The sequence below is a fragment of the Mixophyes fleayi genome, chromosome 1, assembly GCF_038048845.1.
Source record: "Mixophyes fleayi isolate aMixFle1 chromosome 1, aMixFle1.hap1, whole genome shotgun sequence".
Lineage (NCBI taxonomy): Eukaryota > Metazoa > Chordata > Amphibia > Anura > Limnodynastidae > Mixophyes > Mixophyes fleayi.
Genome location: NC_134402.1, coordinates 152,470,991 through 152,490,201, shown reverse-complemented (window position 1 = coordinate 152,490,201; position 19,211 = coordinate 152,470,991). Strand labels below are relative to the sequence as shown.

Genomic DNA, 19,211 nt, shown 5'->3' with positions numbered 1-19,211 from the left:
AAAGAGTTAACTAAGCAAAAGTAATCCACTTAGAAAATGCATTAATTCTTTTTTCGACATGCATCTGGCCATGTTATCACCATATTGACCTTTGTCAGAATCCTTACTTATCCCCCATTTCGCATTATATAGCATCATGATCCTTGTTCTCAAAACATCTAAAAGTTATGTCACACAGTTATACTAAACACCAGGGTTTTGTAGCTGAAGTAATGTAGCATTGAACCTTTGCATTTTCATACCATTAAAGTCTATGAAGATTCTGGGTTCCTGCAGGGTCCGTGTAAGGATTTTCGGCATCATAGGCAAAGTTTCCTTCCTCTAACCCCACTTACCTGTTGCATTTCCATCATCCCTGTAATAGTCAAAGGGGAATTGATCACAAATCAGTTCCCCTCTGTGTACTTCAGTTTCCACACAGTGCTCCTTGTAGTCTGGAGTGGTGGGAGGTCCCACAGCTGCCTGTCAAAGAGGAGGTGTGCTGTAGCATTAGGCTGCTCGACCCCTTCCTTAAAAAACAGGAGGTGGATATTAACCTGGAAAATCCTTATTTCTAGGGTGACACATATCCTACTCCGAATGCCTGACAGCTCTCAGACAGCTGCCTAAATATTCCTAATGGTAGCGCTGAGCTTGTGTTCCTGCCACATCATTGTTAAATACTCCATTCTGCAGCTCTGCATAGACAATAATGGAAGAGAAATGCAGAGATAAAATTTGGCTGAAAAAATTATATAGTAGCCCTTTGTGACTTCATCATAAACGGGGGTTAACTTTAAAAGGTGACCATTGTGTTGGAACTTTAAAAATAAATTCATAGTCAACCTCCATTTCTTCTATAGTCAGCCCAAAAAATTAATTACAACACATACTACAACCCAACACATTTTTTGGCATATTATCATAACAATCATTCCCGCCCAGTATTGCCCTCTCTTTTGACACAAACTCACTGATACACCCTCTGCTCGGTGCCACCTTTCTCCTCATAGACCTTTTGTCAACTTCTATGGCAATTCAACTTGTAGTTTGTCACCATTTGTGCCTGATGGCACCAATATTTGCATTGCTTTCTTGTTTCTCTTTGATATTGTGCTGGGTACCTGTGCAACCTGGTTTTCAGAGTTAGGACAAAAAGCTACCAGGATGCCTCACTGTGGTAAAAGCATTGACATAGGTGTGAGGTCTTGGTAATGCTGTGTAAACCATCTGGACCATTTCACCAGAGATTTATTTCCAGCTCTAAATCTCATATTTTACGGAAGAAACAGATATTTTAATGCTTTCTTTTCCACTATAACAGTTTTATGGGTAAATTTATGAACACATATTGTTCACATTCTTATTTCTTATCACAATAGTAAAAAATTAATTAAGGAGCCTATTTATTAAAAAGTTTTAAGCCAAGACAGTAGCTCCGATAGGAGCCTGTCCCGGCAAATAGTCTACAGTAAAGTGATCACGATCTGACCCGTGGCCTTAGCAAATTGCGATAGGAAAAAGGGGAGGAGCCCAATGTCTCCTGGGGTGAGATCCAAAGATCTCTTCCCATAGGATAGAACGACGATCACCATCTTCAGATGGTGTTAGCTGTCAGGGTCAAGCTCTGAAAATCTAAGGTTTTCAGGGCTTGATAAATAGGGTCTTTATTTCATTTCCCATAGTCACCAATGGGGACTGCATATGCAATCGAATATGCTAGGACCGTAGCAGATTTTGGAAATCCTCTAATAATAAATAGGCATGGTACTTTAAAATGTGGTAATCCTCAAAAAACTGCAGTTTTTGGGGATTTACCAGGATAAATAAGCCCCTTAACCACCACTGAATTAACAGCCATCTTCTAAATTACTATGACAGCCTGCTGTAATCATCACTGGCCATATACCACTGCTCTTGCTGTGGTCATGCAAACTCTCCTCCTAGCTCTACTGTTAACTTGACTTTGCATCCAACACAAAAGAGCTCATAGAGAGTGCGCATGTTGAGCACACTAAAGATGGATACATTTCTGCATGTTGTAATTAGGTACAAAAGTGTGTGGCACATGTGGCAGAAACAGAATCTTTTTGTCTATGTCAAGTCAAACTTTATCCCAGGATGTCTGAATAATCTTTTTTAATAGACAAAACATTGATAACCCTTCTTTGTTATCTTATAGCCTTCCATGAGCAGATCAGAGATAATGAGAAAATTCTGTATGCTGTGCTTTCTCCACAAAATGCATGTAATAAAAAAAATGGAAAGCCAAGTCAAATAACAGTTTGTCATGCTAATTATAAATGTAACCTCATTTTCCCACTGGAAACTGATAGATTGAGTCTTTTAGAGAACAGCATTTTTGTAGCAGCAGTGTTTATAATTGCCCAAATAAAGAGGGAATGATATGGAGTATGGCAACATTTTATAGAGTAATAATAATAGTAATAATAATAATAATAATAATAATAATAATAATAATAAAGTAGCATTGTAGCAGTCTTGTCAACAATTAGAGGATCTAGGTCACGTATCTATACTTTAGAATGTACTTTGGAAATCAGACACATAATTTAGAATATAAGCTCCAATGGGAGATGGACTGATGTGTGTGAGTTCTCTGTACAGCGCTGCAGAATTAGTGGCGCTATCTAAATAGCTGCTGATGATGATGATACTGTAGAATGAGTCAAATACTGGATTCATAAATGTGACCGTGTTGAAATATGTTATTACCTTTCAATACTGTGAAAAGTGCACTGATTTTATTAATAACTAATTAAAGAACAGTAAGTATTACGGGCCTGAGTCATTAAGGAGAGCAAGGCAAAACAAGGAGTAAATGTGATCCTGGACAAACCATGTTACAATGCAAGGGGTGCAACTTAGTTTATTAGTTTGCACATAAGGGAAATACTGGCTGCTTTTTCATGTAGCACACAAATACTTGATAGCTTTATTTTTACACTGAAATTTAAATTTGATCTAGGAGAGTGTTTCCCAAACCCAGTCCTCAGGGACCCAATAACAGCGTAGGTTTTCCTTATCTCCTTGCTGGAGCACAAGGTGTATTCATCACTGACTGACACAATGTAACATATCCACAGGTGGTGATAATTATTTCATATATATATATAACCTGGATAACCTCCACTGTTAGGGGACTATGAGGACTGGATTTGGGAAACACTGATCTAGGACATACCTTACCCCAACTGAAAATCTGCCCCCACACTTTAAATTTACCTCCCCCTCGAATGCAAAGTGCAAAGTTACTCCTTTTTTATGCTTTGCTCTCCTTAATGACTCAGGCCCTGTGCTGTTACCTTTTGCAGAAACCTATTTGAAATGATACATCTCTGAATTTAAAAACTGAAGAAATGTAGCAAAAAGTGGGTGAAATAAACTAGAATAAATAGTGAAAAGGGAGATTTTTTTTTAATCATACTGGTTAGTTTATTAAAGGCCTTAAACATGAACCAACATCTCCCCTGTATTACGCACAATTGAGCAAATAAAATTAACCATTAATATATTGCTATGTTAATGTGAAGTGACCGATATAACACAACAAGCCACAGTTACACTTTTACAGAGAACACCTCAGTCTTGTCTATTTTTTCTTATCTAGAATTCTTAGCTACGTTCTCGTCCACTCATTCAACCATGAGAGAAAAATGTAGGGGGAAAGGGAACTATTGATCTCTGTCATGACACGTGTGGACAGGAATGATATACACCGCCCAAATGTTTCCACATGTAAATAAGGCAACAAGAGGAAACTGCAATATGTATGAGCCGTCACTTGTGTTTCCACTACTTACTGTTCATATAGAGAAAGACTGAGGGTTTCGTTATCTGTTAGATCATTAAATAGATATTCTGCAGATGCTGCTATAAGTAAAAGTCACAAATATGTAACAAATCTATCATTTGGCTAATTATTCTTTTTATTTATCAAATTCATTTTATATTGTTATATATGGGAGCTTTATTTGACAAATAAACATTTCTTAAGCTAATCTTGGTGATTGATCCCTATAAAGATGCACTACCACCTACATGATCAATCTTAGGAAGTTCCAACCCTATCCGGAGCCCAATGTGCTGCTTGATATTTTAAAACAGTGGGGGTAAGCAGGAAGGCCAATCACAAGCTACAATCTACTGATTATTTATTAATTGGAGGTAGGGAGAATTTTTGTAAGTAAGTAAGATTTACTTAGCAGGTGAGAGTGAGATGTCTGTCAAAAAAATGAAAATGTCATAAATTCGAGCAGACTAAATATACATATATACATAATATTATTTTTTTTAGAAAAGAATGCAAAGTTGATGTTATACTTACTTAATATTTATAAGAATATTCGTCTTCTACAATATGGTCTTGGTGAATGTGAAACCATCTGCTAAAAAGACGATAGCAGCAAAAATATTCCACATTTAAGGAGACAAATGAAATATAGTTTTGAAACAGAACAATATATATATATATATATATATATATATATATATATATATATATATATATATATATACTATATGAACAGAAATATTTGGCCACACCTGTTACTTATTGAATTGAGGTGTTTCAACTCTCTCAAACCCGTTGCCAGAGATGTATAAAATCAAGCACCTAGTCATGCAGTCTCCATTTGCAAACATTTGTGATACAAAATGGGTCGCTCTGAAGATCTGATTTCAAGCGTGGTACTATGATAGGATGCTACCTTTGTAATAAAACGGTTCGTGAAATTTCTTCCAAGAATAGCGGAAGCTGTTATCACTGCGAAAGGGGCACCAACTCCACATTAAAGTATATGTATTGGAATACAGTGTCATTACAGTCCCTGTTGGTGTAATGGTTAAGTGTCCGAATACTTTTGTCCATATAGTGTATATATACATACATATATATCTAAAGGTAATATGAGAAATGAAAACAGGAAGCAATGTTTTGTGCAGAGGATGAGCCACGTGAACTGCATACTATATGGATTGCCTATGCCATGTACTACCTACCCCAGCTAGTTTCTATCCAAACACCATATAATAGGTGTAAAATCCACATAAAACATTTTGACTTTTGCCACACGTGTCCCTACCGGTAAGTGGAAAACTAAAGGTTGTATGCCGGGTATTTAACAAAAAAAATATATAGTGATGTCGTGGACAAAAAGAAAACTAGAACTAGTCTTTGCTTTGAAACTGCAAGTGAAAGTGCTTAAATAAGTTTGGTGTTGGGGATAAGAAAGACTATTTATGTTTTATTATTAGAGTCAGATGCTGGATTTATGAGGCATATAATCTATATTTATTTGTATTTTCACAATATTGAATTAAGCTATTTTGCTACTCCAATCATATTCCACCTAAACTACTATAAACTCATTTCATTTGTTACTCCCTATATTGTCAAGCAATCCTTAATGCTCCTACATGACTTATTTACTTCTTTTTTGTTATTCTATAAATGCATTGCATATGTATTCAGGCTTGCTTCTAAATCCTCACTCTGTTGCATCTATGACCTTTGCTGTTCCAATATCATAACTGGTAACCTCACATTCTAAAACATTCCAGAATTATTATAACAGCTCATCAACCAATCTCTCAATAAAGGCATATAGTAATTTCCTTGTTTATTCTTCCAAAGCCCCAACTTTATTCAGGTTCAATTATAGGCTCGCCGTATACAGATATAGTGGGTATTGGACAAATTAGGCAATGTAACATGATGTATTGCTTGTGCCAGAGCCGTATCTTAAAATTTTAGCACGTGGGGCGAGAAACAAAAATGCCGCCCCCCTAGCCCTCAACTTTAATCAAATGAAAACAAAACATTCATAAACTGCGCCCTCCTTTAGCCTTGTGCCCCAGGCAGTCGCCCCTATCGCACAGCCCTAGTTACGACCCTGTGCCGTTATGTCCAAATTGTATCTGTGTAGGTTCAGATTGGGTTAATAAGAAGCTATCCAGTGAGTCCTCCACAGGCTCTGTAGTTTTTACCTGTATGTGTCTCATATTAAGCAGTGTTAAGCAAATTACTGTACATTATGTGCATTAGCATTGTTTTAACACTGTTTATAGTTTTAGATATTGACAAAAAGAGTTCTATTGCTTTTTTCATGAATTCTTTACTATGATGAAACTCCTTTGTTCTTCACTGGCTTATTTCCCAATGGCTTTGATGTTATTCTAAACATAGCACAATTAATCTATCTAGAGTGAATAATTAGATTAAATGAGCAATTACTACACACAGACATACTTGCTTGATGCAATCAGATCTTGTTAGAATGTACCTTCTGTTGTCTAGAAATATCTAAAAAGGTATGTTACTCAGATGCTGAAATCTGAAAGATAATTTCTTCATAGATAAAAAACATGCTTCTTCCAATGTTGTTTGAAGTGTATACTTTCTCCAGCTTGTATGGGTATGTGTGCATTTATTTAGAACTGCAACACGTACGCAGCAATTTGTAGAGCAAAAGCATAAATTAAGTACAAGAGTACAGAAACATACATTAGTAAGTGGGGGGAATGGTGCATATACCGTAAACTGGTGCATTTAATGCTGTGCAAATACATTACAGGAGTTTACAGCAGTCAGCAAGGACCAAGGAGCCTGTTAGACAAGAATTATTATTAATTAATGATTAATGTATCACCTCCTGTTACTTGTACTAACATTAAATGTCACTGGGGAGTTCTGCGACTGTCTTGATGCACAAGGTCATAGGCTAATTTAATTATACAGATCAAGGGAATCCGTAGTGTCTTCTAATAACCATAATAATTTATTGTAAGATATGTATAATTCTTTATAATAGCAATAAAGTTTTCATATTAAACTCTGAAGGGATAACATCAGAGCTCGCTGATGATAAGCCATACCAAACTAGGAGCAGTGGGAATCAGGTCAAGGGGCATGGTCACTTCACCATGGTAGTGTGGCCATATCACAATGGAGGCATGGTCACACCCCTGGAGCATGCATAGACTTTTGAGGTATTAGACTGCCCCTTATTCCTGTCCTCTCCAACACCCATTCATTGCCATGTGCACCAGTAGCAGGTACATGTGACAACCAATCAATGCTTCTGTACTATGCACAGCTATAGTGTATGGAAATGCCTCCCAACATTCTGACAACTGTACCGATAATGATGGCGGCACAGAGCCCTCAAATCAGGACTGTTTTATCTAAATTGGGATAATTGGGAGGTTTGAACAAGCAGTGACATGAGGACTCAATCATTATACATATATAGCTTAGAGGTGTTTATATATGGGATAATGTATCCCCACTTACCACTGCAAATTATAGGGATATTAGTCATTATATAAGGTATAGTCATTGGGTAGTCCCATGACTATATCAAGACAAGGCTGCATTCCATTGCTTGTACACAGGTCACGCATTTCAGAGATCACCAAATAATGTAATTAATTACAGAAGGGATTGTGTTGTTCCCTATTTTATACATGTTTTCTGTAAGGATCTTCTGGGACTCCAACCCTATCCGGAGCCCAATGTGCTGCTTGATATTTTAAAACAGTGGGGGTAAGCAGGAAGGCCAGTCACAAGCTACAATCTACTGATTATTTATTAATCGGAGGTAGGGAGAATTTTAGTAAGTAAGTAAGATTTACTTAGCAGGTGAGAGTGAGATGTCTGTCAAAAAAATGAAAATGTCATAGATTCGAGCAGACTAAATATACATAATATTATTTTGCGATCACTCTGGTTCCAAAGCACAGGCAAAGTTTGGCATGCATACGCTTGCGCTGTTAGCACTAACACAACAGCAGTGACATCACAAAAATACACAGTTACAATATTAAGGTCCACATTCATAGGTCGATGGATCATGATCTCCCAAGAACTCAAGGTGCCATTGGTTTATTCCTCCAGCCTTTGTTGTTTGAGGTGGTCAGGTGTCCTTCTCCCGCCGCTAGACCTGTATAAATCGGTTCTTTTATGACATATCTGGGGGTAAATGTATCAAGCTGAGAGTTTTCCGGCGGGTTTGAAAAGTGGAGATGTTGCCTATAGCAACCAATCAGATTCTAGCTATCATTTTGTAGAATGTACTAAATAAATGATAGCTAGAATCTGATTGGTTTTTCAAACCCGCCGGAAAACTCTCAGCTTGATACATTTACCCCCTGGACTTGCTATATGAAAAGTGAAATTTTTATAACTAGCATTCGCCAGGTGCGAACGTTACATAAATAATACCGGAAATGTTCTCATGCAATTGTGAACAGAACGATACCAAACTCATCATTTAAATGTTGGAAACATTAACAAGCCTCTTTACCAATTTTTTTTAAATTAAAAGAGAGACAATATGTTAAACATAGTTAAATGTTGCTACAATAATAATTACATTGCATATTAATTGCTTTGCAACTAATTATAATATACAGAAATTATTTGTCCAATTATTAAGCTTCAAAACAGCCTTGATTTCTGTCTCATCCACCATATTGCCAAAAACTACCCCATACAAAATAAATGGTGATGATGAATATTATGTTCTGATGTAACACATTGTTTATCAGTGACATTGCTTGAATGTTAAATCCAAATGATGAAAGTAAGCAATAAATGCCTATATACTTTTTTTATTTATTAGAATGTTGTGGAAACCACGGCTTTTTGAACAAAGCTCAAGGCCACAGATGTATTTTGTTGGTTTGACTCACTCACTGATGAATATGAACTACAAGATATGAAAACTAATGCAAGCCATAATAAAAGTGCACATGTATGTTTATACTTAGGGAGCCATTTTTTTTGGCTCAAACAATGTTCATTAGACAGGAACCAGTGCCATATGGATGTTAGTCAGGTCTCATGAATGATAATGTGCCTCGGTGATGGCACTGGTTCTTGTTTCCGTTGTGTGTTTTTGATGCCTTGTACTGGTTATTATCATTACTATTTGATTGTAGAGTTTTATGTTCTCCTGATGTTTGCATGAGTTTCTTCCACACGCTCCAGTTTGCACTTGTCCAAACGTACTAATTGGTTTCTGTGTGTATCTCGGTTTAGGATTTTACATTGTAATCTCCACTGGGGCCATGGCGTCTGAACAAAGTTCTGATTGTACAACACTACTCAATATGCTGCAGCTATGCTTATTAAAAAATAATATTCAAATGTTTTAACAACTTTTTACTGTCAACTGCATTTAGTGGTATACTGCATTTCTACTGACACAACTGTCAGGCTATACCATTTGTTTTCCAAAAGTGAAAGTAGCAACAGCATTTAGGGGAGGAGATCAGCAGAAAGTAAAGGATTAACAAGCTTACTATGTCTTTTTTTGGTCTATACTTCGATATGCAGTGACAGCTGTTATTGACCTCTAGTTGTTATATTGCTGACCAGGGGCAGCACGGTGGCTAAGTGGTAAGCACTTCTGCCTCACAGCACTGGGGTCATGAGTTCGATTCCTTACCAGGGCCTTATCTGTGTGGAATTTGTATGTTCTCCCCGTGTTTGCGTGGGTTTCCTCTGGGTGCTTCGGTTTCCTCCCACACTCCAAGAAACATACTAGTAGGTCAATTGGCTGCTATCAAAATGTACCCTTGTCTCTCTGTCTGTGTGTTAGGAAATGGGGCAGGGACTGATGTGAGTGAGTTCTCTGTGCAGCGCTGCAGAATTAGTGGCGCTATATAAATAAATGGTGATGATGGTGGTATGCCATACTGCCACTTCTCCTACTGCCTTCATTGTTAAACTATTACATGCCATTCACTTACATTCCCATTAGATTTTTTATACCACCACTTCTAAATCTCAATTTCAACTACTGTTACAGACAGATGACAATGCCAATATATTTTATTGTCTGTAAATAAATGTATGGCAGTTTGCAACTCTGATGTAGTACACATGTAAAACATACTAATAAATAATATTAACACACTAATAGATTCAGAGGTAAGTTTTTATTAAATCGGGGTTGCACAGGTTCAATTAGTATTAGTGACTGGGGAGATGGGATTTAGCTATCCTCTGTAATCTGCAGATTGCCACAATAAAGGTAGCTACTGTTGGCATCTTCATGACATGAATGTGGAAGCAATTATTTCATGCAGCATATAGGTATCAGAGGGGCAGATGAAATCATTCAGTCTGACTCAGGCAGCCACTTGGGCTGTCACTGACAGCTGGGGTAAGACATAGTATTAGCAGATACAGTGCTACCAGCCCACCTTGTAAATACTGCACTCAGTCAGGAGGGGTTTAAACGTTAACTCCAAACTGACTTTACCTTAGCCATAATCCCATCAATACTGTAAATGAAGAAGGAAATTTTCATGACAACAATCTGTCTAGTGCAAGTTGGAACAGTGAAAGATAATTTTGTTACTATAGGGTAAAAATCAGTGCTATGTACCATGTTAATAAATAATCTTTGATATTTTGCCTTTGTTCTTGTTTGGGGAGGTGTTGTATTAATATAACATGTTTAGATCACTCTATGACCTTACTTTGGTAAACTGTGCTTAAAACGCAATTAAATTGCTTGTGAATAGAACATGTTAATTGGTTTTATTGTCATGCTAATTGTTCATTAGACTTTTTTTTAAAGAAAACGTTTGATATTATCTTTTGTTTGTAACATCACATACATACATTTTCATTTCTTAATACTGAGATTTAGAAATCACAGCATTTATGTTGATTAGAGTCCTATTTGTCTTGTCTGTTTTACTTTTCTTTTGCCCACACAAATATCACTTTTATTTCCGGTATACGTTTGGCTGGAAAGTTGTTTTTCCCTACTTTCATTGCTTGCTTGAGTACTTCAGACCCCTCTATCCTGAAGGAGCCCTTAATATTGCACACTGTCTTTGACAGATTGGATTACCAACGATATACATTGAGCACTCCCCATAATAACAGCTTTCTCACCTCTTCAGTGTCTAGAGAAGAGCTGTTACTGATTGCTGACAGCACTACTTTTTTGATGGATAGGGAAAATGTAATCTGACAGTAGAAATAGTTCAGAAGTATGCCATCTATGCAATAATAACAAAAGGTAACATTTTAAGAATGTTATTTTGTGCTTCAGGAAATTACAAGTAATGCCATGACACTAGAACATGCATAGATAGCAGGATTGAAATGAGAAAGGTCAGAATAAAGAGGAATTTTTTTTTTCATAAATAATGAAACATAAGATTGGATATCTAGATATAACTTTATTTCTGCAGCACGGTCCCTTCATACATATATGATAAGCATCTGGTTTTCATGTCTTAATCTCTTACTGTACATGGTATAGGTCTTAGGAAGGTAGGTAGTGGCATCAAGACACCAGTCGATGTGTAATTTTGAAAGATTCATGTTATTGATTAATTCACGTATACTTATGTACCGTAAATGTAGCCTCAGCCATCACCAAACATTACAAGTAGTATCATAAATGAAATTAATTGCTGTAATTGGATCCTCTAGATACTGGGGATATTGTGTCCCTTTATGACCAGGCCAATAATTTATATTTAGCGATGCGTTATTTAGAATCGTAATAACGTTTTCATTTCCTTTTGCATCTAACTAAATGTTGATTTTATTTTTATTTTACAAATATACCAATGTATTTGGAGACTGCAACAAATATAATTTACCACAAAACAATGAACTATCAAACTATAGTTATGGCTTTTACTAATATGTCTAAATTTGGCTTTCTGTTGTGTCGACATCCTTATACTTATTATTTATCTGTGTAACAGGAAAATAACACTGTATGTGGAAAATATTTTAATTATTTTTGGTATTAAATACATATATACCACAAATGCATTTAAAACAGTATTCCACTGTTTATATTTAAAGTGCAGAGACAATGTATTACATATATTTTCCATCAAATTATTACATGTCTTATTTTGGTATTCTTCTTACTGTACTGAAATGCTTGAATGCCTGTTCAAAATACATTCCTTCAGTTTAATTTGACATCAAACATAACAACATAACATTATAGCTGAATGTCTCCCATGTGTATGTGATTTATTTCTCTTTAATGTCTTTAGGGGAAAAAACTGCATATACGCCAAATGTAATTTTAGCATACATAAGCAAAATATGTAGTATTGATGTAGTTGACATGGATGTAAAATGGTTCTACAGTATAGCGGCATATTATTTATTTACACAATTGTTTTCATGTACTATGTATTGATTTTTTTTTTCAAATGTGTATTATATATATATATATATATATATATATATATATATATATACATATATATATATATATGTGTGTATATATATATATATATATATATGTGTATATATATATGTGTTTACATATATGTGTGTATATATATGTATATATATATATATATATATATATATATGTGTGTGTATACATAGATTATAGATAGATATATATATATATATATATATATATATATATATATATATATATATATATATATATATATATTTATATGCATATATATGTATATGTATATATATATATATATATATATATATATATATATATATATATATATATACAAGTTAACCCGTGCATGATACTCATGCATTCTAGTCAAATCAAGCTACTTAAGTTGTTAAAAAGGTTCTTGTCATGCATTTGGGCCATAGCCTATTTTAACGTGGTTTTGTCCACATGTCACCACCTCATCATTCTTCTCCATCACCTCATCCTTCATTTTCATCGCCACATCTATCCAGATGTCTATCCAGACACAGGAATCTCTCTCAGTGGTCCTGAGTATCACACTCCTCTCACTCTGTCACCCCCGGCAACCACCAACCACTCCCAACTGTCACTTCTCCTTCAAGAAATATATATATATATATTTTAAATCTTTATAAACACTTATAACAATTAACAAATTAAATTAACAAATTAAAAACATCTTAGTATACCAAATTTCAGCCCTTTCTGATTTTTTTTCCCCACACACACTAAGAATTTAGTAGGTCAGTGTATAACTCCGCCCAGTAGGTGGCGCTGCAACTTGGTTTTATTTTTTCCACACACACACAGACAGACTAACACACGCCACTAAGAATTTATATTATATATATATATATATATATATATATATATATATATATGTAGTAAATAGACTGTAGAAAGGCAAAATGTTAGCCATTGTAGAAGTGCTTCAATGCTGCAGGTTCTGCTTATAAATGCCAAAAATATTATTCTTGTTCTCTTCATATATATTTTAAAATTCATTATTTTGTACTTTCGATAGAGCTAGTTATATGTGCACAGATTACACTATAAAAACAACTTCCAACAAAATGGGAAAGTCACAATTTTAGTGGACTTTAGTGAATTTTGTGTACTGCAGTATTATGACAATTTTAGACTGCCGTATTGTTTTAGAATTTAACTTTTTGCTGTTTACAACTGTTCAATGTCATTAAGTTTTTGGTTTAGATTTTCTAAGCTTGATTTATTTGTGTGCATGATTTGACTGATGCAGTTCTCTTCAAGATACTAAAGAGTGAAATGGAAAAAGTAGGGAGTGCATAAAAATTCATACTAGTGAATAGAAACTCATAGATTTTTGACACTAGTGTTTTACCCTAGTTAGAACTACTGCTCCCAAATCTTTGTACTGTATATTTTAAATCAGTGTGCAGACAGACAACTATTAAAAGTTTTATATGCAAAAGAAACTCGCTTCAGCACTTTATATTTTTTCATTGCCCTGAGAATGCCATTATTCTCTTGATAACAACACCCTAATTATTAATGTGCCCTTATAAAGGCAGTTCCTTAATGGCTATATTGCAAGGATGTCACATGTTTTTCCGGGCACTGTAATGTGGCAACATCATCAGGGACAAGCACGCCATATTGTGGGAGCACTGCTGGAGAGCAGTAAGTGATCAGTTATAAAAAAACAAACATGATTAGACATAGTATATGTAATTAAATACACATAATTATAGATTATCGAAAAGTAAATATAACTATGAATGCAATATCGCATGCAATGACAGAATTGTAGTGTATCCTCAGATTTCTAATAATCGTGAATCATAACAGATGACAGAACAATAAAATATAATGTATTAAATATAAAAAGATATATAAACAGAAACATTTCTTGAACGAACCATTAAATAGACTTAAGGTAATGGATTGGATTTACTCTATGCAATGAAATATATGCAAAAATCACTTCAGTGGGAGTTATAAAAGGAAATATTTTGTTATGTAGACCTTAAAAAATAAACAGATGCATCTAGCTAAAATAAAGTGCATAAGTACAAAGTGGAGAAAGTCGAGAGTCAATTTGAATTGTAAATTAGTGTGTTTCAGACATAGGGGTATATTTACTAAACTGCGGTTTTGAAAAAGTGAAGATGTTGCCTAGAGCATCCAATCAGATTCTAGCTGTCATTCTGTAGCATGTACTAAATAAATGACAGCTAGAATCTGATTGGTTGCTATAGGCAACATCACCACTTTTTCAAACACACATTTTAGTAAATATACCCCATAATGTTTCGAAATACCCTAAGTACCAGGCATTCTGGGTCGGATATATAATAGTAATTTTTGACCTATGACTCGTTCTAAGATTACATTTGATATAATATTAAAACATCTTATATGTTTCATTATTACAGTATGCCGAGAAGATTCGTACCAGTCTATAGTGTCATGCTCAGCAGTGGTGCTCTCCCATGTGGACCAAGCAAGTGAAACAAATAAACCTAAAGAAGAAGAACCAAAAATGTCAGAAACAGCAAAAAGGTAAGTGTGTGATTCATTACACGAGCACACAATCCTACTACAGAAACGTATACCAGGATTATAAACATGTTATAAAGGAAGTATAATGTTTCGTCAGTGAATGAATCATTGGCTGAGAAAGATCTCCTGAGGTAATATTTTCTGTGCTGGGGTGGAGATGGTTAGAAAGATGCAGGGCATTTGAAACTAGGATCTGGGTGGAAGGTAGAAGCCGGAAACAATATTCAAGATGGTGTAGGGCTTAGTCAAGAGAAATGAAGCGGGGGGTGGAAGATATGTTAAGGAGGTACGTACAATTAAAAGCTGTAAAAATATGAAATGTGTGGTAACAAATCCAATCCTTCAAACAAATTGGAAAAACCGGAATGAATAATATTGGAAAAGAATTACTGCCAGTGTGATCAGCAAAGAAAGGACATGGGGCCTGATTCATTAAGGATCTTAAATGAAGAGGATCCTTATTTCAGTCTCCTGGACAAAACCATGTTACAATGCAAGGGGTGCAAATGAGTGTTCTGTTTTGCACATAAGTTAAATACTGGCTGTTTTTTCATGTAACACACAAATACTTGATAACTTATTTGTACAATGAAATTTAAAGTTGAAATGTGTGTGTTACATCAGTATTTAACTTATGTGCGAAACAGAACACTCATTTGCACCCCTTGCATTGTAACATGGTTTTGTCCAGGAGACGGAAATAAGGATCCTTTTAATTTAAGATCCTTAATGAATCGGGCCCATAGAGAGGAAAATAGAGATTTTTCTACAAATGATGTAAAATACAATTTGTGTGGCAGTAATAATTTTGAGATTTCAAATCAACTTACAGATTCTGGTTATCTAGTTAAAGATTTCCATAGAGAGAATTGTGATTTATTTTTTAGAGGTTGAAAGAAAACAGAGACCTATGGACCTATGTGTTGTAGTATAAAATAAAACTGGAAAAATCAGGGGATGTCGAAGACTATGTCAGACAAGTCACAAAAAGAAGCCAAAGGAGAACGAGACCCTAACATATCCTGGAATTTTTAGTTTATCTAACACTGCTACTACTTATGCACAATCTAAGATATTATTGAGAGGACTAAAATTTGCTTGGCACAATAGTATTAATAAATGTGATGGTTTGATTGATTTAAACAAATCTGTTTGTAAATTAACCCTTTAGGAAAGTTCTGTTTTAAGCATCCAAATCTGATATTTCTGCTAGTAATAATATTGATTCATCCATTTTTTATCCCCATAATATAATTTATTGAAACTTTTTATGAGTCCACTTAGAGGGATCTGAGAAAAGTTAAAATCACTGTTAAAAAAAAATGTTAGTAAAGTGGAAAATCTAGTCCTAAAACAATTACATGACAACCTGCTTATTATATCAACCAAACCAACAATGCCGGTAGCAAGCAGATTGTAAATAATCCTGATTAGAAGTCCAAAATAAAGATAAAATTGAATGCTTCAATAAATCATATAATATTTTAAAATAAGCTGTCTAAAGGATTTGGGTGATCTAATTAATATTTGTCAGAAAGTTAGATGGGAAGGTTTTTTTTTGTATCATTTGATATTCAATCGCTCTATCTGTCATTATCAAGATTGTTTAAATGCTATTGATTTTTTCTATATAAGTTTATCCATTTGTTGAAAGAACAGGTGCAATTTATTCTATTATGTGCAGAGATTGTTCTAACTCATAATTATTTTAAATTTCATGATAAGTTTTATATTCAGCACACATGAGTTGCATCTGGTGCAGCAAATGTTTTATTGGGTGTTTAGGAGCTAAAATACAATACTTAATAACAAAATTTTACAAAATAATTACCCTAATCTCAAACTTGGTTGTATATTTATTGCAGGTCATATTTCTTTTCTTGTTTTAAATATTTTTTTGTTGAAAAAAAACGTGTAAACTTTATATTAAAACTATTTTTTAAAATATATAGACACTAATACTTACCTCCAACAGCATAAATCAACTTGCTTATACGTATTCCTACAAGCTACTAGGTAAAAAAGGAATTTATCAAGAGCAAGTGATTATGAGAATCAGGTTACTTTACTTCTAAACAGTTTGGGAAAAAAGTTTGATCTGAATCCTAACACATTGGAATGGAAATTGCAGATATGGATTATAATATACTCTTTTACAGAGCTGAATCGCAAAATGATATTAATAGGAATAGAATAGATTATGATTATAATTTTGTCTCTACCATTAGTTTTGAATCCAGATATTGTGAAAAGAACTAGTACTGATAAATATATAAGAACATAGGCTGGTTAAAAAAATGGTTTTGATATTCAGAAGACTTATTGGCATTTCATTAAAAACATAATAATAGTCCTGATGAGCTTAAATAGCTTGAAATGCAAGATTACAATTAGGTCATTTTGGGTTTGAGGGGAGGTGACCACACTTTAATGTGAAGGTAATGTGAGGCGGAATGATTCTTACAATGGATACTTTGATTCCATCTGGACTTAATGATAATTGCAATTTAGCTGATTTGTTAATGAAATTACTTTTATGCATTTTCTTGATATAGTGTGGTTTATGCATTTTCTTTATAATTTTACTATGGTTATTGCAATATAGGCAGTGCAATATACCACACATACAGTGTGTGTGTGTGTGTGTATATATATATATATATATATATATATATATATATATATGTATATATATATATATAAAACACTCTGTGCGCATTCATATCTAATCAGTGAAATGTGGAGCTGTGAATCCGGTTGACCTACTTCGATGGTGTAGTGGACAGTCTTAAGTGTCTATGTGAAATACACTTGTTTGTAAGTGAATTTGTTTATTTATTAATTGTAATAAAACACACTTGATGTATCGGGAGTATTCTCTCCTTCTGTGGTCATCCAACACCATCTTCTTAATTATATACTGTTACACTTGTGTGGCGATGTATGGGAAAAATGCTCTGCTCATTAATGCAACAATCTACCTTGACAGAGTTGCAATGGGCTTGTGAGTTGCTGAAAGCATTTTTGGGCATATTCTTGACTATATCTGATTTTACGGAAGTGGTGATCATTTCTTCTTCCTTTAAGATTTGTCTTCATATTGATTCTGAGAGATATTGTTAAACTGAAACGATTGGTAGAAAATAATTTAATGATGTGTCAGCATAGTTTTATGAAGGACCAGGACCTAATAAATTTGATTCAGTTTTATGAAGAACTAAATTTCATACTGGATCTTGGAAGTGCAGTTGAGATGATTTACTTGGGTTTTACAAAAGAGTTTCATACTGTTTACCACATACCAGTGCATAAGTACATAAGGTGAGAATGCTAGACCGTAGGGGAAAGATATGGCATTACTATAGAACCAGTTGAAGGTTAGAAGATAACAAGTAGTTCTAAACTAACCATATTCAGTATAGGCTGAAATGATTAGTGCTGCACTATAAGGATCATTATAAGACCATGGGCTAGATTTACTAAGATGCGGGTTTGAAAAAGTGGGGTTGTTGCCTATAGCAACCAATCAGATTCTAGCTATCATTTTGTAGAAGGTACTAAGTAAATGAAAGCTAGAATCTGATTGGTTGCTATAGGCAACATCCCCACTTTTCCAAACCCGCAGCTTAGTAAATCTAGCCCCATGTCCTTTTAAAACCTTTTATTAATGCGATAGTCTAGAAAGTAAGGTGAATGCATATTTACTGATGACTAAGTACTGAGTAATTTATCCAAGCTCTATTTTCGGTAAGAGAAAATGCTATTCAAATGTAAATAAACCAGTAAAATGAGGAAAGCATGAATATTAAGAACATCATTTTCTTCTAATGGTGAAAGAAGTGAATATTCTGATCTATCCAAAGCATGAACAGAGAACAGGCACACAGTCTGAGAATGTCAACAGATAAAAAAGCAGCAATGACTGTCCATAGTCAAAGATCACATCATATTTTCTGGTTATATGCAAGAATAATGTAGAAGTTATTAGGATAAAAAAAAGATACAATGTGAAATAATTTATGACTTTCTCTTTTTATCCGGGCTGTGTGATCATAAATGCATGTGGAACTTTTCTAACTGTCTCGTTTGGGAAGTGACTCTTGAGGAATATTCATTTAGTTTTATTATTAAATTTAATAACTTATGTGGCTAGTTTTTAGTTGAGGACAATCTTAAGATCAGCTTAAAAATGGATGAAGATATTGATTTAATTTATTGCAACACAATGAGAATTGGTTGTTGTAGACAAACCTGGATGTTCTCAATAGTAGCCAAATGTTATTTAGCACATAATATTCTCTTTTATTGGATTTCGTCCTGCCCATGACCTGCTAAAAAAGAATTTCACTTATGGGACTCTGTTGGTCACCATATGTCTCAAGAATATTTTGAGCCAGAACCAACTAGGTGTACCTATAGGCATAGCAACCGGTGAAGCTGTTGTGA

At 34.4% G+C, this 19,211-nt stretch overlaps 1 protein-coding gene across 2 annotated transcripts in view; it reads left to right on the top strand.

Annotated features, from left to right (window-relative positions):
• CCSER1 (coiled-coil serine rich protein 1) overlaps positions 1–19,211 on the top strand; it is a 794,335-nt gene that overhangs the window by 305,528 nt on the left and 469,596 nt on the right. For both annotated transcript variants that reach the window (XM_075201724.1, XM_075201734.1), the window contains exon 5: positions 14,639–14,765. In XM_075201724.1, coding sequence (XP_075057825.1) covers positions 14,639–14,765 — 127 coding nt within the window. The remainder of the gene's footprint in view (positions 1–14,638; positions 14,766–19,211) is intronic.